Source organism: Panthera pardus, unplaced genomic scaffold (genome assembly GCF_024362965.1).
Source record: "Panthera pardus isolate Hobbes unplaced genomic scaffold, ASM2436296v1 HiC_scaffold_229, whole genome shotgun sequence".
NCBI lineage: Eukaryota > Metazoa > Chordata > Mammalia > Carnivora > Felidae > Panthera > Panthera pardus.
Genome location: NW_026526798.1, coordinates 47,022 through 72,507, shown reverse-complemented (window position 1 = coordinate 72,507; position 25,486 = coordinate 47,022). Strand labels below are relative to the sequence as shown.

General features: G+C 45.2%; 1 gene segment (V, D, J or C); it reads right to left on the bottom strand.

Annotated features, from left to right (window-relative positions):
• Positions 1-744: 744 nt before the first annotated feature.
• On the bottom strand, positions 745-1,369 carry LOC128772662 (immunoglobulin lambda variable 1-40-like). The segment is given in 2 exon segments: positions 745-1,151; positions 1,263-1,369. Coding segments are annotated over 2 exon segments (438 nt in total).
• Between the last annotated feature and the right edge of the window lie 24,117 nt (positions 1,370-25,486).

The window sequence follows — 25,486 nt, the reverse complement described above, 5'->3', positions numbered from 1 at the left end:
TTTGTTTTGGAGACAATGCCAGACAATGACAGAGTGTCATTGAAAGGCCATTAGCATCATATAGAATAATTCTGTGGCTCAGAATGTTTTCCTCTGTTCACATGACTAATTCTTTTTCAGCGTTTAGCATCCCCACGACCTACAGATGTTTGCAGAGTTTTGCTTCTTCCAATGTTTGATATAATTATTAAATTATTTATAAAAGTGGCACCTCCTGGGTGTCCTCTTAGTTGGTTCCTGGTTTGGGTGATTATTTTAAACCTAGAATAAATATCCATGTGCCATGTTTAGGGTGCTTTCAGCCTTTTGTGATTAGCAATCAGTTGTTATAAACATTGAAGTGCAGGGTTTTTCCTATGGACAAAGGTTTTGAAACTTATCTTCATAATTTTACAATTTTAAATTGGCATTTTTTCACAAATAATAGATAAGAAGAAAAGACTAGCCACTGCCATGGAGATAATAGTACCAGATGCAAATAAGGCTGACTTATTCTTCAGGGACCACATGGGTAGAGTTCAGAGAAAAAGTAAAAATGCTTTATTTATTTTTATATCAGAAGGAAAAATTGATATGATTAGGCCTAGAAGTAAAATACCTGAGCTGATAAAACAAGAGATTTGTCTTCCATCAAGACTCTGTGTCGGAAGGGTTTTCTGAGAGTGACTTTGAGGACAGAAAGGACAGGAGGAATCTCACTCACGGGAGGTGCCCTTGCATGGACCTGCGTCCAAGTCATCAGCCACGGAATGAGCAGAATCACAGGCTAAGCTGAGGAGGCAACTGCTGATATGTTTCCCTCTTTACAGATGAGTAACTAGGTTTTTGTCTCACTTCCCCACAGGCCTGGACCACTGTGTAAGCACTGCCACTGCTGTACCACGATGAGCAGTAATAATCAGCCTCGTCCTCAGCCTGGAGCCCAGTGATGGTCAGGGTGCCTGTGCTGCCAGACTTGGAGCCGGAGAATCGATCAGGGACCCCTGAGGGTCGGTTGCTATTACGATAGATGATGGTTTTGGGGGCCATTCCTGGGATTTGTTGGTACCAGCCCACGTCACTACCAACTCCAGTGCAGGAGATAGTGACCCTCTGGCCCAGGGCCCCAGACACTGAGGATGGTTGAGTCAGCCCCGACTGAGCCCAAATCCCTGGGAAGAGAAACAACAGAGAGGATATTCCTGGAGTCTATAGACAAGAGGAGGAATCAGGCCCACACCTGTGCTTCCAGAACCCCTTCCCGTGTCCCCACATCAAGTCACCTGTGCAGTGAGCGAGGAGGGTGAGGAGGAGAGGTGACCAGGCCATGGCAGAGGTCAGCACCGATCCTGCCTTCTGTTGCCTCACAGCTGAGCGGAGCCTCCCTTCACCTCTCCCTTCACCTCTTGATCTGTTGAGAGGGGGAGGGCCCAACCATGCAAATGCGACCCCCCTGTTTTTTGACTCCTCACCGACTTCTTTAGGTGCCTCTGTCTGAGGATGTCAGGGGGATGGGCAGGGTAGGGGCAATTTCAGGGCAGCGGGTGGGGAGGTCACAGATGTGAGGCCTGAGCAGAGGGCACAGGCAGTGGCAGGTGGCAGGACTCAGCTCTGATCTACCGTGACCCCTCAGAAACAGGCCTTGAGTGCCCCTTAGTGTCCAGACACAGACATGCCATTGTATGACATGAGCAGAGCCCATCAGACACCACTTCTGCCTCCCCACTGCTCTAGCCACTCTCCTCTAAGCGTTAGACCAGGTCTCCCCACGCTGCCCCCCAACACCTCAGGGCAGACTCTCTGTTCTACTCAGACTCCTGGGGGTGAGCCTGTCCATGGCTCCCTTGACTGTTCATGGATCAGGACTGAAGAGTTGTCTCTACACACATTCCTCTAACAGTAAAGGTGTACCAATAGGGGAAGGAGTTAACTGGATATGACAGCGGAGGCAGGGGTTCAGGCACCCATCCCAATGCAGGAAGCAGCAGAGAGCAGAGGGCAGCTACCATGGGGAACTTTGGCAGATGGGGCCTGACCCTGATGAGATTATTCTTTACATGTGCTTCTTACCTAGATGGAGTGTGTTGATTCACACTCTATCCTGGCATCTATGTCAATGTGCTCTTTGTCAGACGTCTGAGTCATTACAGTTTTCTCTCCCAAAGTGCATCAGGAAATATCAGTGAAATCCTAAGGATCCCATTTGGGGCATCTGCTCTAGGATTCAAGTATGTTCTTTCTGAAACCCTTCCCAAATCCATGGTAGCTCTGTTCCGCAGACCTCGCAAAGGACCGTTTTCAGCCTATGTCTTCCCTGGTGGTCAAGAGGAACTTGAATGACTTTCTGGTCTTTTTATTCTATGACATCAACCTATGTGTCTCTTGAGAACAATACCACGTTGGTTTTCATGACTACAGCTTTGTAATATAATTTGAAAGTACAAAAATTGGTGTCTCAAGGTTTGTTCCTTCTCAAGATTGCTTTGGCAATTTGGGGTCTTTTCTGGTTCTATACAAAATTTGTGTTTTTTTTTAATTTCTGTGCAAAACGTCATTGGATTTTTTATGGGGATTGCATTGAATTTATAGAGTGCTTTGGGTAGTGTGCACATTTTAGCATTATATTCATTGTGGAGATCCCAGGATTTAGGAATTACCTGGAGGCTGTGTGTGAGGTGTAAGGGTTTGTCTAAGATGACCTCCATCTCTGTGCTTAAAAATGTGGATGGATTATGATGATTCAAATGAAAGAAGAGTTACTAGTTTTGGCAATAAGGTAAAGAATGTGGATATGTGTATTTTTTCTTTTTTTATTCACTGATGTATTCTTTTTAATTCAAAAACCTTTCCTGGGCACCAGCTAAATACCGGTAGGCTGCAGACAGTGCCTCAAGGACAAACAAAACTGTCAAGGTCGTGGAGCCTGTTAGGTTTTCATCTGACTCACTATGACAGACAAGGAGGAGATGTTTCATGTGAGGTATTCAATGGGAAGCATTGAATATTTATAGGACTAGGGCACACGGTACTATGTTAACCGAGAGTCGATGACTAGAAGTGTGTGTGTGTAAAACTGTATCTTATGTATTATTTATACGTATTTTGTGTTATATATATATATATATATATGTATATATGTATGTATATATGTATATATGTATACATATATATGTATACATATATACATATATATATGTATATATGTGTATATATATATATATACATATATATATACACATATATATATATGATAGAAATCCCAGGAGATATATCCTAGATGTACTGTCATGAACAGTGCAGAGATGGATTAGATAAACCACTGGGAAAAATAATTGTGTGAATATTTACAGTAGGAGTAGAACCTTGTGTGACACAGAGAAGGACTAGAGAGGGATCTGGTGTGAGTAATTATAATACATTGCACACTGAGAAAGGAGCGCTTAGAGCACCAGGATCTTCTGGGTCATGGGATGAGCTCTGTCCTTACAATTCCCAAGCTTCTGCAGGTTCCCAAATGGGCAATCCCGTCTGGATGGGGGCCCCATCTGGTGCAGGTGACCCAGTCACCTCCAGTGTCTCTCCTCAGCGCTGGGGCTCCCTGGCTGCATCTAGGGATGACTGTGTTGTTGACCATCGCCTATGGGTGCTCTTGGGAAAAGGCAAAGTGAGAGGCACATGCCCCTTGTTTCTAATTACAGTCTGTCCTTGAAGAATCCCATGTGCATTTTTGTTAACGGACCCTGCCCCATGAAGTGTGAGGATGGGGGCAGGTGCAGAGAATTATGGGGACTGGCTTGCCTGGGTGGGAAGTGACCTGGCATGACAAAGATGGGATGTCTCCTCAGGCCTTCCTGATACAGCCTGTGGAGTGGTGACCCTGCCCTCTGCCCTTCTTATCCCTCAGTGAAGGACACAACTTCCCTGAGGGGGTCCCTCACCTGACGTCCCAACAACACAACTATCTAAGTGGTGGGGGGGGGGGGGGGCACAGAGTGATTCATGCTGAGGAAGCCACAGCTCTGAAGTAAGGACTGAGGTGTGGTGGTGCCTGCCACACAGGAGGTCGCACTTGGGGGATCAGAAGCCCCCGACCCTGTGTAGGGATGGATGGGTTGCCAGGCAAGCTCAAGTCCAGAGGGTCCCTCTCTGCTCAACTCTAGTTCCTTCTCCCAGTCCTAAGTGAGTCTGAACTCTGAGACAGCAGGGGGCGCTGGAGGTCTGTCCCTGTGCATTGGGGGAGGTGCAGGGATGGCTGGGGGGTGTCTCAGCTGGGCACCCAGTCCTGGAACCCTGCCTTGTACCCTCTGCTCTATGCTCACCGGGGCCCACGATTGGCTCCCCAGCCCCCCCCCCCCCCCAACTCAGCTGTCACCATATTCAGTGAGTAGGTTTCAGGACCCAGGAGGGGAGTGATTTGCATGAAGGATTCCTCTCTGCTCTCCAAAGTGGGGAGGGGATGAGAGAGGCTTTGTGCAGTTCTCTCACTGGTGGGCTCAGTCAGGGGCACAGCCTGGGCTGTCTCCACCTTGACCTGGACCCCTCTCGTCCTCACCCCCCTTGTTCTCCGCATAGGTGACTGGCTGTGGAAAGCAAGGCGAGTGATTTTGGGCTGGGGTGTGCTGGCCTCCTTCTTCCCCTCTTTTGAAGAACAAGCTGGAGGCATTCCCTCAGGACCTGCCTGTCCGTGTCTCCACTGCTCTGTTGCAGGGTCCTGGGCACAGTGTGCCCCGACACAGAAGGCCTCCCTGTCAGGGTTTCAGGGGCACAAGGTGACCTTCACCTGTACGGGAATTAGCAACAGTGTTGGAGCAAATTATGTGGGCTGCTTCCAAGAGATTTCTCTCAGCGTTACCACAACTGTGGGGCTCAGAAGAAATGGACCCTTGGAGATCTCAGCTCGGTTCTCTGGCTGCTACTCTGGGAACAAGGCCTCTAGGACCTTCTCAGCCTACAGCCTGAGGATGAGCCATATTGTTAGTGCTCAACATGGGGCAGAAGCATCAGTTCTGACATACTGCTGCAGGCCCATGGGGACCTGAGACAGAAAGCTGTCTTTGTCACCCCCAGGACTGCCGGTGAGAAACAGACAGGGAGGCCTTGGAGACCCTGGAGGGTCTGAGGGTCTGACTCTGAGCACAGAGGAAATTTAAAGGGTCAGTGACAGTAGTTGCCTCTCATGTTGTTTTTTCTTCCTTTCCTGTCTCCCTTTCCTGTCTCCCTTTCTTTCTTTTTTTCTTTTTTTCTTTTTTTCTTTCTTTCTTTCTTTCTTTCTTTCTTTCTTTCTTTCTTTCTTTCTTTTCTTCTCTCTCTTTCTCCCTCTATCTCTCTCCCTTTCCTCTTTCCTTCCTTCCTTCCTTCCTTTCTTCCTTGGATAAAGAGCTTTATTTGGATTAAATGAGAGCTGGTGAAAGAGAAGGGCCCAAGACTCCAGTGAGATTAGGTTCCAAAAGGGCAGGCAGAGCTTATCAACCCAATGGACTCCACCTCCCAGCAGCCTTCCAGGTAGTAGGGTCAATAAAGGCCTGCTGGGAAATGTATTTGCCAGTAAATCACCAACGTTTGCCAACCATCACTACAATGGTAGAGTTTCTCTTTTCCATAATTAAATCTCCACAACACCTCCCATGACACCACAAATATTACAAAAAATGTTTTAAAAAATCGCATTTGACAGATCTTGTACTCGTCTTGAGTAGTTAGCTCCGAAGTCTCATCATCTTCCAAAAATAGTTCTACTAAACTCATCGACTGAAACGTCCATCCATGTAGTGAGAAGACAGTCTTTGCTGGCCCATGGTCATTCTAATCCAATATCCCCAGCCAGTAGGGCTGCATAGCAGAGTAAGGCTCAGATTGGGGGTGAAGGGGGAAGGGACGGGGCTAATTTTCTCCAGTATAAGTTCGCATCTAAAGCTTGGTGGGAGAGCAGAACCAGAAAGGCTTGAGGGAAGGGTCCAGGCCCTGTACTCGGTCTGAAGAGAAGGAGGAGGAGGAGGAGGAGGAGGAGGAATGCTTACCATGCTTGTTGTATTTGTATATCTGTAAGAACTTTCTTCATTTTCTTCCATGTTTTCTTTTCCATCTGTTTTCCATGCCAGGTGCCAAGGGATTCACAGGAGGAATGCCAGGAGCAGGTGGTGGGTAGGGAGCAGGTAGGGACCTAGGGGTTGGCCTCCCGGATGCCCTGGTTATGGTGCAGGATGGGGGTGCACTGGGGAGAAAGCTGGATTCCCCCGGGAAGCTGCTGCAGGAGATGGAGAGGGGCCTGAAGGGCAGGCAGGGTGGTCAGGTGGTGGATGGCAGGATGGGCACCTTCAGGGTACCTGACGTCAGTAGATCTGGATTTGGACCTGGCTGCTTGGCATTGGGATTCCACATGTTCAGGTGTTTCCTCTAGCCTTTACACACACCACCACCCGGGCTTGACTCACCCTGCCTCTCACCTCAAGTTCTTTTTCCTAAAAATAAAACAAATCTAGTGAGATAATTTGCATGTCACCAAGTTCACTCATTCAAGTATACAACCCAGCAGTCTGTAGTATATTTACGGAGTTGTGCAAACATCATCATGATCGAATCGACAACATTTCCATCACCTGCGGAAAAAACACTGACCCACTAGCAGTCACGCCATTGCCCCTCTCTGCACTCACCCCTTTGTCACCACCGGTTCCTTCCTGTCTGCAGTGACTTCCCTCTTGCGCACATTTCACAGGTGCTGAATCACAGAACAGGTGCCACTGTAAGCACTTCACTCACTGGCATTAAGAATGTGTGCATTGTTGCGGGAACATCAACACCACCATCTGTAAATATATGGATTGCTTCACTTGGTTGCTTTTCACTCTTGTGCAGCAACCATGCCGATCTATCTGTATGGTTCCAGTTTTAATGGCATCGGCTGTCAAAACAGTAATCACTTACTTTTCCTTAGTGGTTTATACAATAATTAAGGATTTCATTCTTTTTCAATTTTTATCTTCCAATATCAATTCACCCCTTCCATGATTTATGTTATATATTTGTACAGACTTCTTTTTGTTCAACAATTTAGCCAGTAGTTGCTGTATTCTGTTATGAAAAATAATACTGTGTGTTATGAGACTGTTTTTCTGGTTTTGGTGTCATGCATTTTTGCTTTACCCTTGGAGAGGATGCAGGCTGTGTCTCCTTTCCCTGGTTCCTATTCCCTCGTGCCTGGTGGATGCCAAATGTTCTTGCCCCTCATTTCCCTTGACTGAGGTGTTTCCAGAGTCCCTTCCTGACTTTCTCACCCCCTGTGCCCACAGCTCTGCAACTGAGACCTCCTGTCTCCCTCTTGCTCTTCCTGGATGCATGTCCCGTGGTCAGGGCTCAGGTCTCCCCACATGCCGGCCTGTGTCTTCACATTCAAGGGACTTTCTCCTCTCATGCTGGTTCAGGCCACTAGTCGCCTTCCCTTTCTGTCTCCTACAGCTTTTTCTGGAACTCACTTTTCTTCCCACTGATGCTCCTGACTTGTAGTGTGAGCACGGGAGTGAAGCCGCCAGGGTTTCCAGTCTGAGCGCTTATTTATTTGCTGATTTTCACTTCCGGGTTGTGCGAAGTTGCCACTCGGTCCATCTCATGCTTTACGGAAGGTGTGAATTTTGTGTAGTTTCCTCTGTCTTCTTAATTGTTGGTGTGTTTTTAACAGCTGTCATGGGTATTTCCAATTTCTTTGTTTCTAAATTTTCCATATTTTTAATATAATGAGCACCAGAATTTTCCATATTTTTAATATAAAAAATAATAACAAAAGAATACCTCCTAAAATGGTTGATGCAGATGTAAAAAATAAATTATTTTATTTCATACTTTATCTAATATCTAACATTGACATAAAAGGAAAAGTTATCAGAGCTAAGTGCTATGACCAATACACTTCATATTTCTCTTCAACTTCTTACGAATACAAAAAGAATGTAACTAAAAACAGCAGTAAAGTGTAATAAGAAAGAATAAGGTTTTTATTTGAGAATGAAATATGTTATATAAAAGGCTCAGGGCATTTAAATTTAAAAATATTTTACTGAAAAAAAACAATTCAGTAAAATCATCAGAAGTATGTAAAATAAAACGTATTATTTTAATAAAATTTTAAATAAGAGTTTTACTTTTTTAAATCCCTCATTTTTTTTTTACTTATGTCTTTAATTATTTAAGCAATTACTGTTCACATTTGGACTTCTTTTAAGTTAATTCTTCTGTTCTCTTTTTTATGTGTACTATTTTTTTCTATATTCATTTAGTTTTTCATAAGTTAAAAATAATGAAAATAGTCCTAATAAGATTACCAAAAAAAGTTAAAGTGCTGAATAAACATGTTGAGATGTGTGCAATTTGTATTTTAGAGGAAATTGTAAAATTCCCTGAAGTATATGAAAGCACATTTGAAAAAACTGGCGAATGTTTACTTTTGTCTTCAATAAGAAAACTAACCATAAACATGTTAACCTTTTTAGCTGGTGATCTCATTTCTATCTTCTATGTTTTACTTTGGAGTCTGGATAGAAGATACTTTCTAACTTCAAGGAAGTTGAGGGCAATCTGACTATGTATTGAAGACAGGGCAAGACATACCAATGAGTTACGGAGAGAATGTGGGAAGTGAAGGGTCATGGAGTGTCTGAACTAGGGACACCCCGGAGGGAGTTTCATAAATCCATAGTGGGAGCCGTCAGCATGGCGTGTGCACCTGCAGCCACAGTCAGCTGGCAGATTTAGGGGGAGAAGAAGCATCCTGGTGGATTCCATGGGCGTGGGGAGGGGGCTAGTGAGGTGAGGAGACTAATCCTTGGTGGGTGATGAGGGATGGAGTATGGGGATAATGGTGACCCATGACTTGATGTAAGTGAGGAGGGACAAGGGGAATAAGGAAGTGAAGAAATCAGCAGGGAAAGGGAAAGAGAAAATGCAGTTTCTTTCCTATTCCAAAAACCCTCCCACTCACCTTCACCCTGGACAGGAGGGGGTGCTGTCTCTCCCCCGCTGCCTCCTGCCTGGTCACCTTGACACCTTGGTTGTCATAATTGTCACAAAAAATTGGTTGTGATAAAAGTTGATCTATTAAAAACTAGAGGACAGCAGGGCTCCCTCAGCCTCTCAGGAGGTGTGATTCTCTTCCAGAGACTTCCTGCAAACTTCAGAATATAGAATCATTTTTCTTATGCCCCAGAATCTGTTTCCCAAGAACTATCTGGACAGTAGATCCTCCAGAGAAACATTCTCCTCTTGTCACTTATGTTCTAGGCTTTAGCCTTTTCCACTGAAAGTCATCACAGTGGACACCTGGGGACACAGGGGACTGTGGGATGGCTGTGGTGTGGGGGCAGGAGGGCTCTCCTGGAACAAGGCCAATGACCAAGCATCCCAGGTTGAGTCTCTGTCCCCGTGGACAGCACAGTCCCCAACCATCTCTGGGCTCCAATCTGCAGCTGATACTGTTTGGTACATTGATTCTGGGAAAGCAGTCTCAGTGCTGCTCTCACAAGGCCAAGGCCCGTAAGAATGTGACATATAATCTCCCTCTGCTCTCAGGGCTGGGCTGTCACTCCCTTAGTGACACCCTCAGGCAGGGAGGGGGAACCTTTCCAGCAAACTTTTTTATTCCAACCCAGAGCTACAAGGCTTGTGACCTCAGGGACACAGTCCCCCTTATCTCCACCTCTCTACCACTCATATGTGAGTTCTTTGATGGGAACTTCCGGTCCAGGTGACCTTGGTAATATCATCTTGTGCAAAGTGTCTGGTAATGTTTTTGACTTATTTTCTATTCAGGTTGTTTGTTTTCCTGTACCTTGTTTGTTTGAAAAGTTCATTGTATGGTTCCTTCCTTCCTTCCTTCCTTCTTTCTTTCCTTCCTTCCTTCCTCCCTCCCTCCCTGCCATCTATCCTTCCTCATTTCTTTCCTTCCTTCCTTCCTTCCTTCCTTCCTTCCTTCCTTCCTTCCTTTTTTCCTTCCTTCCTTCCTTCCTTCCTTCCTTCCTTCCTTCCTCCCTCCCTTCTTCCCTACTTCCTTCCATCCTTTTTTCTTTCTTTCCTTTCTCATACACATTTATTTGTGCATTTATTTTGTACTGCTCAACTGTACAGAAGTTTGACAATTGATCTGAAATAAATTCTGTTTCTGGTTTATTGGTTTTCACGATTAGATTTTATTTTTGTCATTACTCTGGAGAAATGGTACACATCTTCTCTTATAGTATAGACACTGAGTATCAGATTTTCCAGTCAGTCAGCTCATACTACATATGAGTCATGGGCCGGGTGCTCTCCATCTGCTACAATGCTCCTGAACCCTCTGTGATCTTCTCTCATAGTCATTGCCTTTGAAGTTGGCCAAATATGCCAGTGCTTCTAATAACTTGGGGAAAAGGAAAGAAACTTTGCTCTGGAGCGACGACCAGCATTGGTAGAAAAAGTCCTTGTGAGGATTCCATCTGGAGGCCTGAGGAACACATGCCCTGAGCCCACACATGCCGGAAACCAGCTGCCAAACGGGAGATTTTGTTCAGATACAAGGGATTCAGGACAGAACCAAGGTGTCCAGGTCTCATTCCTCCCGTCTACTTGTCACCTCTACAGATATTCCACATAATCTGGCAGTGAGTTGGCTTCTGGCAGGTGCCTTGGGTGATTAACAATGTAGGATTATCTAAAAACAGACATTAAGCATGTAATGACCCAGACTGACCTATAAGTTCACCCATCATTACAGCTGGCATGGGTTTCCCTTACAGATTCTCTTACATGTTACTGTTGTGCCAAATGTGTTGCAGCTGTTGTTTTGTGAGGGTCTCCTGATAGGTTCCCTCAATCCCAGGGGACAGGCCCTGGCCTCTAACATCGGTCTGTACATGAAACTACAATACTGGTGGGGAAAGTATTTTCTGCCCTTGCACCCTACTCTGGGTTTTAATGTACTTATTGGTATTTTCTTGGCAATTCGTAGTTTTCTTCTGATGCAGTGATGTATCTATTGCCTTTCAGCCTATTTTAAAATTGCTCTGCACATTAGGACTGATATAAAAAGAACACTGTATATAAATAAAGTGTATCAATGGACCCTTGCCTTTATTACAGATTCTTCCACTGCTAGATGAGGACCCCCATGGCCTGTTATCTCCAACAACCTGGGCCCCGATTCACTGTACTGGGAAATACCCTGCTTGCTTTTTTTCATTTCTTTAGACTCCCTGTTCCTCCTCACTTACTTTAAAATCACGGATCATCCTTATCATCATAATGTATTCTTTGTAACCACCGACATTAGTCTTGCCTGCCTCGCTAACAGCCCCCACAGAACCCACTATGCCACTTCCTCCCCAGCTGCCTGTGGCTGCAGGTGCACGTGGCCGTGCTGACTGTTCTCGCTCTGAATTTATGAGACTCCCTCTAGGGAGACCCTAGCTCAGCCACTCTGTGATCCTCCATTTCTCCCATCCCTCTCTGTAATCCATTGTTACGTCTTTCCCCGTCCACAGTACATAGTCAGACTTTTCTCAATTTCCTTGAAGTTAGAATGTATCTCCCATCCAGACCCCAAATTGGAAACAGAAGCTAGAAGATAGTTGCAGGAACTCACCTGTGAACTGTTACAATGCTTATATTTTGTTTTCTTCTTAAAGACAACAATATGTTCACCACTTTTTTCAAACGTGCTTTCACATTCTTCAGGGAGTTTTACAATTCCCCGTAATATACAGATTGCACACATCTCAGGATATTTGCTCTTACTGTAATAGCGCTCCCACTGGTCTTTTTTTAAGATTTAAAAACAATTTTTTACATTTATTTTCAGAGGTGGGGGAAGGGGCAGAGAGAGAGAGAGAGAGAGAATCCCAAGCAGGCTCCACCCTGTCAGAACAGAGCCCAATGTGAAAACCATGAGATCACAAACCATGAGATCATGACCCGAGCCGAAATAAAGAGCCAGACGCTTAACCGAGCCACCCATGCGCTCCAGCACTCCCACTATTCTTAAAATAAAACTTGCTTCAAGCTTATGCATTCTTCATTTGCTGACCAAAGTTTTTTGGCCTATAGCAGAACTATCCTACTTTCCTTCAGATTTGCAGACCACTGGCCTGAGGAGTGAAGGACCAAACGCTCCCAGAGGATAAGTCAAACAGCAGATGTCAGTAAGTGTGTGCAGAGTCATGTCTTCATATGGTTTATGGTCTGGGCACCTGCTTCTCCTGCACAGAGCCCCTACCGTTTTGACACCTTCCCGTGGTGAACCCTCTGGCTTCACCTGGACAAGAAAGATGGGTTTTGAGACATCTGTCCATAGTCTTCCCAGGTTGCCGGCTTCCTTTCTCACCATCACTCGTCTCTCCAGCACTGATTTTTCAGTGACTATAGCAGAACCCGACTTTGGAACTGGTTCTTTGTCCAGTAACATTAGCACTTTTATTTTGTTCGTAATAACATTAAAATCATTTTCATTATTATTTTTTTGAGAGGGAGGAATGGAGAGAGAGAGAGCGACTTCAGGGGAGGGGCAGAGGGAGAAGGAGAGGGAGCATCTCAAGCAGGTTCCATGCCTGGCAACAGGCTGACCTGGGGCTCGATCTCATGACCGTGATCCTAACCTAAGATGAAATAAGCAGTCAGTCACTTAACAGATGAGTGACCCAGGCATCCCTTCATTATTTTTTAAAAAGTGTTAATGTTTATTGGGGCACCTGGGTGGCTCAGTCGGTTGAGCGTCCGACCTCGGCTCAGGTCATGATCTCATGTTCTGTGAGTTCGAGCCCCGTGTCGGGCTCTGTGCTGACAGCTCAGAGCCTGGAGCCTGCTTTGGATTCTGTGTCTCCCTCTCTCTCTGCCCCTCACCTGCTCATTCTCTCTCTCTCTCTCTCTCTCTCTCTCTCTCTCTCTCTGTCTGTCAAAAACAAATAAACATTAAAAAAATTTTTTAAAGGTTTTAATGTTTATTTATTTTTGAGAGAGAGAGACAAACAGATACAGACACAGAGAGACAGAGTGCAAGTGGGGGAGGGGCATAGAGAGGTAGACACAGAATCTGAAACAGGCTCCAGGCTCTGAGCTGTCAGCACAGAGCCCAAGGCAAGGGTTCAAACTTGGGAATGATGAGATCATGACCTGAGCCAAAGTCGAATGTTTAATAACTGACTGAGCCACCTAGGAGCCCCATCCCTTCATTATTTTTAACTTATGAAAAAGTATCATTATTTAAAGATTATTGAAATAATTAATAGAAACTTTAATTTATATTTCTGATGACTTCACTGAATTTTCTTATCAGTGCAATATTTTTAATCTAAATACCTTGAGCTTTCTATAAGCAGAAAGTTTGGAGGTCCCTAGAACAAAACCAAAACAAAAGAAATATAAAGACAGAAAAAGAGGAGACAGCTTTCCTGACCCAAAAGCAATAATTTCAGCCCCCAGCTGTTTTCTGGAATCCATACCCTGCAGGCTCTACTTGCCCAGTACACATCTTGCAGAACCTTCTAGGAAGCGTTGGAACAAATAAATTCAACAACCTGGTCATAGAAGATTTTAAGGAAACAAAGGGAATGCGAAAACTAAGTCTCTACGAGGTCAGGAAACAGTCTGACCACATCAGAGACAAAAACTCAGTGGTGTAACACCCAGTGTTGTTTCAAAAGTAAAGCTGACCTAAAGCACATTCTTGAGTTGTTTTTGCAGGGTTCAAACCGCGCCCCAAAGGGTTAATGAGGTTAGCACTGTCCCCAGCAGGACCTGCACTGACACCCCTTCTTTTTTCACAGGAAAGTCAACCTTCTGTTTCAGAGGCAAACAGCAGGACGGGCTTGGCAGCCTAGACCAGTTACATCCTCCACCAACTCCACCTGCTCAGATGGACCCCGGCGTGTCCTCCAGGGACCTCTGCCTCAGGATGATGTTCAATCTCCGCTCTCGGAGGAGCACAAGCTTCAGCTAACACCTCACAGGATACACACACAGGCCCGTGCTCTCAGGACCCCTGCACAACCCGGTGCCACCTTACGTGGGATGACAGAACTCCCTCTTCTGGGTCTCCATCCTAACCCTGAATCAAAGGAACCCACTCCCCTCCACTCAGGGAGTCACAGCTTTGGAAGTTACTCCCCTGATCTCCTTATTGGCTGCAGATCAAGATTCCTTTGTGTGACGTCTAGTGCAGCCTCTCCCCCTGTGACTCACCAAGGAGTGAACTCATGGTGGTTCTGTGACACTTGGACCTGATACATTTCATCCCTTAACAAGAAAACCTGGCTTATTCTCCCTACTCTACCTGTGGTTTTAGTCACATTTATTGAATATATTAATAAGAAATTGCCAATACATATAAACTAAATATATTTGATCGTTTTTACTCCTTATATCAATGTTAGAATCCAGTAAAAAATAAAAACAGTAATTAACTTAAGAAGTATTCTTTAAAGGAGGTTCCCTTTTGATATGATTTTTTCACATTTAAACAAAATTTTCATGAGAATTTCCGGATAGCTGAGGTGAAATATCCATGACAGCTCTTAAAAACACCTGCATAATTAAGAAGGCAGAAGAAACTACACAAGACTCACACTCTTTTAACACATGAGACAGACCGTGCATCATCTTCACACAACATGGAAGTGAAATAAATGAGGAAGTAAATGCAAATGCAAAAGTAAATGCAGGGACCCTGGTGGCCTTGCTCGCACGCTCACACCACAAGTCATGAGCTTTAGTGGAAAGAGAAGTCAGTTCCAGAAACATCTGTGAAGAGAGAAGGAGAAAGTTAGCGGCGGCCTGAACCACCCTCAGAAGAGAAAGTCCCCTGAGTGTAAAGACACAGGACAGAGTGCGGGGAGACCTGACCCTGACCACAGGATGGGCATTCAGGGCGAGCAGGAGGGAGATAGGAGGTCTCAGATGCACTGTTGTGAGCAGATGGGCAAGAAAGTTGGGAGAGCAGCTCTGGAAACACCTCAGTGATGGGAAAAGAGGGGGAAGGAGACAGTAAGCACCTGCCAGCCACGAGGGATAAGAAAGAAGAGAAAAGAGAAACAGCCCACCTCCCTACCACAAGGAAAGCAAAAATGTATGATACAAAAACTAGAAAAATTGTCTAATAATCACATAATAATTTTCATAACAGAATGGAAGAGTCACTGGCTAAAGTTTTGAACAAAAATGGAATCTTCAAAAGTATACACAGTTTAAAAATGACAAGGGGATAACAGATATTGGAAAATAAAAATTAAAAAAATGAAATCTGTAATTACTTCATAGAGCGCTAAAGAAAAATACATTATGTTTATTTAGACAGCCTCTTATTAAAATGGGAATCTTCCAGATCAGTTAGCACGGCATCCATACAAGGGTGGTTTGCAAATAAGTGAAGAGGGGTCCATGCCATGGAGGATAGGCACCAGGTTCTGCTTCTGAGCACACAAGTGAGACACCTGCACAAACCTCTCGCTCCCCTCCTGGGACAGCAGAGTGGAACCCTTCATGCAAGTCATTCCATCCCCTGGGGTGCCGGAACTGAATTTGGGGAAAGCTGGATGTGAGTTGGGGCTGGGAGGCCTCTCCTGGGCTGCAGTGAGCACAGAGCAGAGGGCACAACGTAGGGCCCCAGGCCTGGGTTTCGAGCTTAGACCCCCACAGACTATCAGGGAGAATGTGACCTGAGCACAAGGGCAGAGGGCACATACGCCCCTCCACAGCATCTATGTGGGAGGCCTGAGGGGAAAGCCAATCTCTCTCTCAACTCAAGACATTTCCCACTCTTGCAGTTCATTCCCTATAACCCTGTGCCCTGACCTTGTGTGTGTGTATGTATCATTTAAGTATATATATATATATATATATATACACTTAAGTATATATATATGTGTGTGTGTGTGTGTGTGTGTGGTCATACATATGAAACACAAATTACTTACATGAAATATTAGATATGGATATACATAGATACACACTTCTAGCCAACCACTCTCACTTAACATGGAACTGTATGTCCTATTCCTACAAATGCTTACTGTTTCTCTCTGAACTTCACATAAAACATCTGATCACTGTCTTTCATAGTGAGTTAGATGAAAACCCAACAGATGTCCATGACCTCACAATTCTGTTTGTTCCTTATAGCACAGTATGTGGAGCTTGTTGATACTTAGCTGGTGCTCAGTCAATATTTTTAAATTAAAAAATAAATCAGTGAATAAAAAAAGAAAAAAATATACACATATCACTTTCTTTAACTTATGGCTAAAACATATATCTCCATTTTATTTTGGACCATCATTATCCACCCAGATTCTTACCCCCAGGCATGGGTGTCATCTTAGACACATCCTTATACCTTACTCATACCCTCCAGGTAATTCCTAAATCCGGTGCTTTTCACAGCAAAAGTAACTTTAAAATGTCCATGCTACCCAAATCAATCTATAGATTAAATACAATTTCTATGAAAAGTCCAACGACATTTTTTCACAGAAATAGAAAAAAGTCCCGAAGTTTGTATCGAGTCAGAAAAGCCTCCAGGGGCCAAAGCAATCTTGAGAACGAACTGTTGCAGGGTGTATGGCCAGAGTCACAAAAGATGAGTCCGCAAACGAAGTGCCGTTAAGTGAAGGTCCTCATACTCGAGTCGGGATGAGGCCCCAACTCTAGAATGAAGCTTCTTTTTATTAGGATAATTGCTAAAGACTATGTACATAAAGTCAGCTAAGCAAGTGTGTTACTCAACCTAACGGTCTAGCTTTTCAAGGTTGAATTTCCAGTTAACTGGTTTCTGTATCACTAGGAAGGGTCAGATGTGAAGGAGGATCCACCTTGGACACGTTCAGCTATGTAAACATGTCCTAAAGCCTTGCACCTTCTCCAGCCCTTCCCTTTTGAAGTCTTTTCCTCGGAGGCTTCTCTCCTGCATCTCCCACAAAGAACAAAGCTGGAGTCATCATACTTTCTGCTTTCAAATTTTGTAGTCATGAAAACAGTGTGGTACTGGTGTAGAATGAGACACATAGATAGATGCCACAGGAAAAAAAGAGACCAGAAATAAATGCAAGTTCCCCTTGACCACCAGGGAGGATGTAGGCTGAAAACAAGGACTTTGCACGGTCTCTGGAAGAGAGCTAATGTGGATTTTGAAGGGGATTCAGCCAGGAATGTGCATGAATCATACCGCAGATGCCCCAAATGAGATCCTCAGGTTCTCACTGGTGTTTCCTGACACATTTTGGGAGAGACAGCTGGAAATGCCGGACCCCGTGCAATGGGACACATTGATACTCATGCCATGGTGGGCAGCGTGCATCCACATGGTCAATCTGGGGTAAGAAACGCAGCCCAAAGGACACTTTCAGCTGGGTCAGGGCACACCTGCCAAGAGCCGCTGCAGGAGCTGCCCTCTTTTCTCTGCTGCTTCCTGCGTTGGCACGGCGTCCTGAGCCCTGGTTCCGCTGCCATTCCAGGTTACCCATTCCCCTGCTGGTGCACTGTTACTTTGGGGAATGATGAAAAGGTCCTAGAAATGGATAGTTGTGACGGTTACATAACACTGCAAATACACTTAGCGTCTCTGAGAATGATTAAACTAGTAAATTTACCGTTATGTGTATTTTCGTAATTATTAACTAAAAGTTGAAAATCAAAATTATATTTAAGAAGCTATAGTCAAACAAATACCCTTGCCACCCTTATATGTGCTCCCCTATTGTAACTCACCCCAGCACTAACAAGTTACAGCAATTAAAAAATTTGTTTTCTTGCTGCAGATTCCACACGTAAAGGAGATGGCACAGTATTTCTCTTTCTCCGCTGGGCTTATTTCACGTAGGGCAATGTCCTGCAGATTCGTCCAAGCTGTCACTAATGACAGGACTTCCTCCTGGAAAGACCCATGGGGTTGACTTCCTTTGTGCACACATGGGGGAGATCCTGCTCCTGGTACCCCACCGCCTTCCTACTACTGGGATCACTGATGAGGAGAGGAGAATAGGACACAGTCAGTGCCTTGGGGGCTCAGGGCGCCAGCCACAGGGGTGCCCATTGGGCCCTGGTGGTGGCAGCTGTGGGAAACTCACATCTGAGGGGTCTACTTCACCCACCTTCCCGAGAGCAGGCTCAGCATTTTGGAGCAATGGTGGCACTTCCTCTTCACCCTCATAAGCCCCACTGGGAGGTTTGCTAACCTGACACCAAAGTTCCTCCCAGGGCTAATCGCCATCTCCTGACTTCACACCTGAAGGGCAGGTACCCAGCCAGTGCGCCAGGCCAGCGGAAACACACAGCGACTCAGTCAGCCCTGAGCACAGGAGCCTGGAGGGAAGGGAGGGCCTCGGCTCTGACCCCTGGAGATACAGAGTACATATTGTGGAGGACTGTCCACCAGCCAGGATGGTGCCTCTGCACTCTGAAAACTAATTTGATGTGCCTTTGTGAAGAGAACAAAAGCCAGCTCAATAGGCTCTGATATTTACACGTGGCTGACCAGACAAAGTGTCTGTGTTATCATCGTTATTTTGTTGCCTTTTCTGTTTTTAATTTCCCTGAGAGTTCTGATACATTGCATAAGAAACTGGGAAGAAGTCATTCAGATCCAGAAGCCACTGACAGGTACAGTCAGTGTGTATGCAAGTTATTTCAAACTTCAGGAGAGTCAGAATGCCAGGGTCTGACAATTAATGAAATGGGTATAGGACATTGGGCAGGTGTCATTATGGCTGGTGGTCACAGCGGAGGGTCCAGCTCCTCCCAGGCAAAGGCTGCCATAAATGCTCGTGCAATACAGGGTCCTTAGGAAGGTTTAGCCTGCACCCCAAGATATCTCAGGAGAACATGGTGTGTGCCTGAGACCCCTGTGGCTGGATAGTATGGAGAAAGGGAGGGAGAGGAGAGGTCATCCGGGGTGCTCTGGGCCCCATGGAGGGAAGAACTCTTTTAACAAATGTGAATTTATCCATTCTTCTTAAGCTGGTAGATACAGGGGCTGAGACCCAAAGCCGCTACTCCTCAGCTCCTTCCCTCGCCTTCCTGTCCCCAGGCCTAGAGGTCTATCAGTGACAGCCAAGGCCAGTCCAGGGGTCCTGGGTCACAGAAGCATGGACTGCATGGTGGTCTTGGGAAAGGAGGGGATGAGGTCACTGGAGAGGGAGCTGCAGGTCAGGAATATGACCTCAGGGAAAAGGATCTGGAAGGATAGACAAAATCTGAGCGAACCATTGATTAGAGAAGTCTTCCTCCTTCCTGCTTTCCTTCCTTCTCCTGTGAGAACTGGGCATGGACATCCTCTTGTGTATTTCCTTATTTTTAATGAGAATTTCATTCTCCACAGGGATCACTGCTGGGATCCCTACTATTCCCTCCATTTGTCTCAGACCTCTAATCCCAGCTGTGCCTCTGGTCAATGCCACTCATTAGAGATTTAGCTCCACAGCAAATCCTAGGACAGAACTTGGGACAAGGAGACCTGGAAGATGTCACTGGGGGTCAGCTGGAGAAAGATGACAACAGAGGAAACAGGGAAGGGGGAATGACACATGTCCCCGGGTGGGACACAGGGAGGTGACAGAGTGGACCCTCAGCTATGGGAGATGGAAGGATGTTCCAGAGGGTCTTGTGGAAGGAGGCTGATGCCCAGAGAGACAGAGATGCCCTGACTGACACAGGTGAGGTCAGGTGGGAGGGCAGGTGAGGGATCTGCTGTCCCCGTGTCACATGGCAACCATGATTTAGATAGGTGTGGAAACATCACAGACGACCAGGGCTGAAGGATGCCTTTCCTCCCCCATAGGAAGGATGGGGGTGTTACTGTAACTCCTTGACTGAGGGCTTAGTCTGCACCATTCATTCGTTCATTCATTCATTCAATTCATTCATTCATTCTTTCATTCAACCCACATTAAAGTAATTTCCGCAAGTGTAAGATCAGTGCTCATCACACTGTGAAATAAAATATGATTTTTATTCATTTCAGAGTTGTGGTACACTGTCTGTTTCATATGATGTGCATGGTTGCTGTTTGCCTTTCTCCTTCTCTGTATTTGACAGCCCAACTTATATTACCCAAAGGTTCCTACCCAATCGATTTGTGTCTATTTATCAAAGGAATCCTTGATACACTGGGAAAAAAAGGATACAATTGTATATGCACCAAATGTAAAATATAAGGAGGATCTAAAACTTAAGACAAAAGGAAGAATCAAAAAGAGTAATCGACACATCTGAAAAATACAATGTCAGCTTCCATAAGTCACCATGAAATATAGAAATAATTGACGAATATCATATTGCTTAGAAATAGCAACTGAAATCGTAGCAGTTTGAAAACTAATGAATTTATTCTTTATTTATCATAATAAACTGGGGAGTCACACTAATCAGCCGGGATCCCTGACCTTGAAGGGAGCCCTGAGCCAACCCAAGAAACTCTCAGATATTCTTAAGGCACCCCAAGTCAGAAAATCCTTCCCTGCTGGGAAGGCCTGTGTTTCAGGAAGGATTGGAAAACTGGAGGTGGGAGAAGAACCCAGGTCCCTGGAGTCCGTCACGAAGTTGGAAGGGACAGAAAGATCCAGCTAACCCCTAGTGGCTTTTAACATGAGTCAGAATTACAAACAAATGCAACAACACATCAGTAATTAAGGGTTTTTAAGGGAACAAAGGGAATACAAAGGTTAACAATCTCCACCAGGCCAGGAAAGTGCTTCACCACATCAGAGACAACACAGCAGAGGGCAAACTCCCAGCGCTGTGTCAGAGAAAGCAAGGCCCTGCATTCCTTTCCCCAGGTCAGGAGCCCAAACCTCCTCCAGTTTATACTGGCTCTGGGAGCAGACCCCTGGCCCCTTCCCCTTGCGGACGGTTACTTCTGCTTCGTTATAATGTCAGTCTCCACACGAGGAGGAGCGCAAGCTGCACGGACATAACGTAGGATGCAGGTAGGGTCCTGTTTTCTAAGTGTGCCCGTGAGACACGATGGCCACCTTTCGCAGGGTGACAAAGTCCCCTTTCTGAATATCGATCCCGATGACTAAATAAGAAGAACCCGCTCACTCCTGCTCTGAGACTCAAGGCTTTGCAAGTTATTCCTCGTGATCTCATTATTTTGCTGCAAATCCAGTTTCCTCTGTGAGACCACACACCTGGCAGTCTCTAAATTTCACTCTGGGTGGAAAGAACTCAGCTTAGTTCCAAGACAGCAACTTCATTTTCCTCTCCCTGTCTCTCTAAGTTCTATTACTTAAATATATAAATTATAATATATGATATGTAAATTGCAACATGGAACATACATATAATGTGTATATGCAATCTGTAGTGTTTTATATTATACAAGATACTTATATTTAATAGTTATATAATACAGTTACATATGTAATAATTCAACATAACATATTACACATATTTAAAATATGTGTTTATATATTGCTTATATATTATACATACTTTTGTAATATGTAATATTTATTTATAATAAATATCATATATATATATATATATATATATATATATATATATATTTTTTTTTTTTTTTTTCTTTTTGCCCCTATCAAGGACCCAGATGCCCTGGATGACAAAGTAGCACAGTCTGACAGAGACCCTTGAAGGAAAGCTAGAAGTTATAAGGTGACAGAAAGAATGGGTGTGATGACTGCCATACAGAGATGACGGGAACAAAAGAGTGCAAATGCCCCCCCACCCCCACCCTCCACCACCCCAGCATCTTTTCTCTTCAGCCCTAAAGGGATCTCCTTGTCTGTGAGGCAGGAGGTGAGGAGAGGACTCAGGACAGGACAGAGAAGTCCCATCCTCCCCTCCCCAAGGGTCTTTTACCCTAGACGCAGGTAGCATGGCAGGTGATTTGTTCATTGTGCGAACTTCTCCAGGTGTGGGATTGTCTGTCCCTACCTGAACACCACCTGGGCATTGACTCCATGGGGTTGGAGGATGAAACATGGAGCGAGGGAGTGAGTCAGAGCTGAGGGCTCATGTGGCTCCAGGGGCACAGGGGCTGCAGAGTCACACTGCCATGGGGACACTGCCTGATGAGTGTGCGGGAATTATTAGAGTAGGTCCCTAGTCGGTCAGCTCTAGAAGCTTGTCCTCACAGGACCGGTCCCACAGTGCCACCTGCTGGGCTTAGACACCAAATCGTCCAGTCATTCTGAAACTTCCTAGCACTCTTGGAATGATGTCCAGACTTTTGCAATTGGATCTAGAATGCCTTCATTCCCAAATGCAGTAGGATGAAGAGATGCCCTCTGTCTATTTTAGGAATGGTTGCAATTTTTCTGGGTCACCGATGACCTCCGTGTGGTTAAATACATGGTGTATTGATTGCACAGTGCTAACGCTACCAGGTATTACCTGACATTGGGGTTTGCCCTTCCAGGTGCCTAGGGTCAAAACCAGTCTAGTGTCATCTTAAACTTAATGAAAGCCTTAAAGTTCTCAGAGTACCAAGATGGTTCAAACTCATAATAGTTCTCTTGGACGCGTCCTCTAGTTTAACCTTTGTTGCGGTGGGGGGTTTAGATTCTCCTGACAGATCCCTTCAGCCCACACTGCAAGGACTTTTGATGCCTGTCTTTGCCATGAGGACAGGATGCTGTCAGGGAAATGCGTCTTTTGCTCCTTATTTTTCAGCATTCACGTTTTCCCTTGAAGTTTAGCCTGGCAAGTGCTTATATATTTGACACTCTGATATACTTCATATATCAGTTTTGTAATTAAATTTTTTTAAATATTTATTTATTTTTGAGAGAGAGAGAGAGAGAGAGAGAGGCAGAGAGACAGAGAGGCAGAGAGAGAGAGAGAGACTCAGAATCCAAAGTAGCTTCAGGCTCTGAGCTGTCAACACAGAGCCCAATGTGGGGCTTGAACTCACAGACTGCTAGATCATGACCTAAGTTGCAGTCAGACGTTTAACCGACTGAGTCACCCAGGCACCCCCATTTTGTAATTTTCATCAGTATGAGGATAGGTATAAACAGAACATTACTATAAATGGAGGCCTCCTCCCTTCTGAGGGGTTTTTCTATCTCTCTTGGACCGCAAACACTCATGACCTATTACTCTATGTAATTCATGGCGGTTGGGTGTCTAAGATCTGGGTCCGCAGAACAGATGTATATTCAACATCTTCCCAACAAAGGAACCAGAAGGAGTGAGCAGTAGATATTGAGGGATTAAACTGGGGGCAGCAAGCTCATGGCAGGATAGCACTGAATATCGACATGGATTTGGACCTTGTTGGTTACACCTTCACATATTAAGTCACCCAATCCACGGTCACAGTGTTCTCTCACGTATTTAATCTTTTTAATGTTTTCAGCAATCTTTTGCAGGTTTCAGTTTGCAAGTCTTTTGCTACTTGTTTATTTTGCCTCCTAAAATTATTATTATTCTTTTTGATGCTATCCTACATGGAATTGGTTTTAAATGTCCTTTGGGGCTTCTTGTAGGCATAGAGAAAACCACCCGAGTGTTGTAGGGAATTACTATGTGAACTCCTGTAGGAGATCTTAGACAGACCCAGGTTTGGGGTGATGATAGAGTCTGCTCCCCATTTTGGAGCAGGAGGGAGTATGAGCGGGGAGCTCTGCGTGCCTGACCATGAAATGAGCGATCTCACAGGGCAGACTCTGAGCATAGGATGGCTTTAAGAACTAAGTGGATCCTGTGCTGCCTCCATTTCTTATAGGGAAACAGAAAAGCATAAAGATTTTTTTTCGTTTGGGAAATAATAACTCATTTATATATTTCAGAACTTGTATAGTTATTTGTGAAACATATATTTAATAAGCACCAACTAATCTCTGACTGGTACAATGAGGGAGTAACACGAAGGGTCAGGAAGGAGCCGTCTCTGTGTTCCTGCCCCAGTGGTTCCGTCAGGACTGAGAGGAGAGCTCTGCTTCCAGAACTCTGATTCTTCAGGGTTTGGCCCCTGGGAGAGGACACCAGACCTCCCAGCACCCAGCGCCTCTCTGCTGGCTGGCCAGTTCTCACTCCTTCCTCCAGCCTCCAGCATCTCTCCACACCTCCTCTCTGAACCCTTATTCCTCTTCTCTTAGATCAACATCATCTAAAAGAAGCCCTCTAGCTTTGACACCCACCTTGGACTGTTGGATTATTTGAAGGTGGAGACAAAAAACGTATTCCACTCCAATTATTCGTCTTTTCTTTTATATTTACACAGGGATTGTGCAGTTAGTAACCTATAAGTTTCTGATTATAAATTATTCCCTGGTAATTATACTTTTATTTTATCGATTCATTGCTACATTACTGAGGCATTTTTCAATACCCTTTAACAAGTTATAGAAATCATTAAGTATTTGTCCTCTATAGTAAAAGTCCAGTAACCATAAAGTGCATATTTTCAAATACAAGATAGCATTTGACATGTGTGTTAATGTCAAGTGTACATAGGTATCAGTAGCATATGACACATACACGGACAAACGTTCAAGGATGTTCACCAGAGGGTAATTTATGTTCAGGGTTCATGGGGACCATCTATATGAATCCGTAGGGAAGGAGGTTGCCAAAAACCATCAGTCCTTCCTATGATGTGTGGGCCTATCCCACCTCTGGGAATGACAGGTGATGAGAGTGAGGGGAAATGAGTCAATCATGAGATGGGAAGGAGCTCAAAGATTTGGTGGATGCCCTGGAGAGGAGAGAAGGTGAAGCAAGGAAGTGAAGGGGGGGATTAGGAGAATATCTAAAGCAGAGAGAAAGGACCCCCTCTGCCTGGTTCATTGCAGTTTCCCCACGCAGAGCCCCTGCCCCTCCACAGAGGAGTGTCTGAGGAACCTGCAGAATGTAGCGGAATGAATGTCTGAGGGCATAAGGAAGATGGACAGGCACAGAGAACCTGTAGGAAGATTGATCCAGTCACAGCTCAGGCCACTCTCAGGTCAGAGACGCCGCTGTGAGCTGAACAAGCTGTCATCGGTCACTCACCTGTGTCTCCCATTTTGGGAGATTTCCACCTCCTGACTCCTCTCAGGACAACCTACAGCCTCTCTTCCCATCGGAAGAGTCCCGCCCTCACCTGCCCTCCCTGACATTTGGTCACCTGGGCAGGGACCGTAATTTTGCTGACTTTGCAGCTCCTGCTGCTCTGGATTCCAGAGTAGGAGCAGATGGCAGTTCTGGAATCCTGCATGGGGTGGGGCTGGGGGGGTGGGGAAACCACGTTCTGCAAGTGAGGGCAGGAACTTCTCTCTGAGCTGCACTTGGGTAGCAAGTAATGTTCTCATATGCATTGTATTTTGCAAATTAACATGGAGCCATACAGGAAATATGACAGTACAGCCTCCTGAGGGCCACCATGGGGACTGAGGACAGGATTTCTCTCCTTCTTTCCCTTCGTTCTTGGGAATGGAGTCACTCATGCAGATATGGGGCATGTCTGGCCCCTGCATCACTCTGGGCTGATGATGGTTCTAGTCAAGGGAAAGGAAGAGATGATCTGGGTTTCCTATGGGCTGAAGGAAGATCAGCA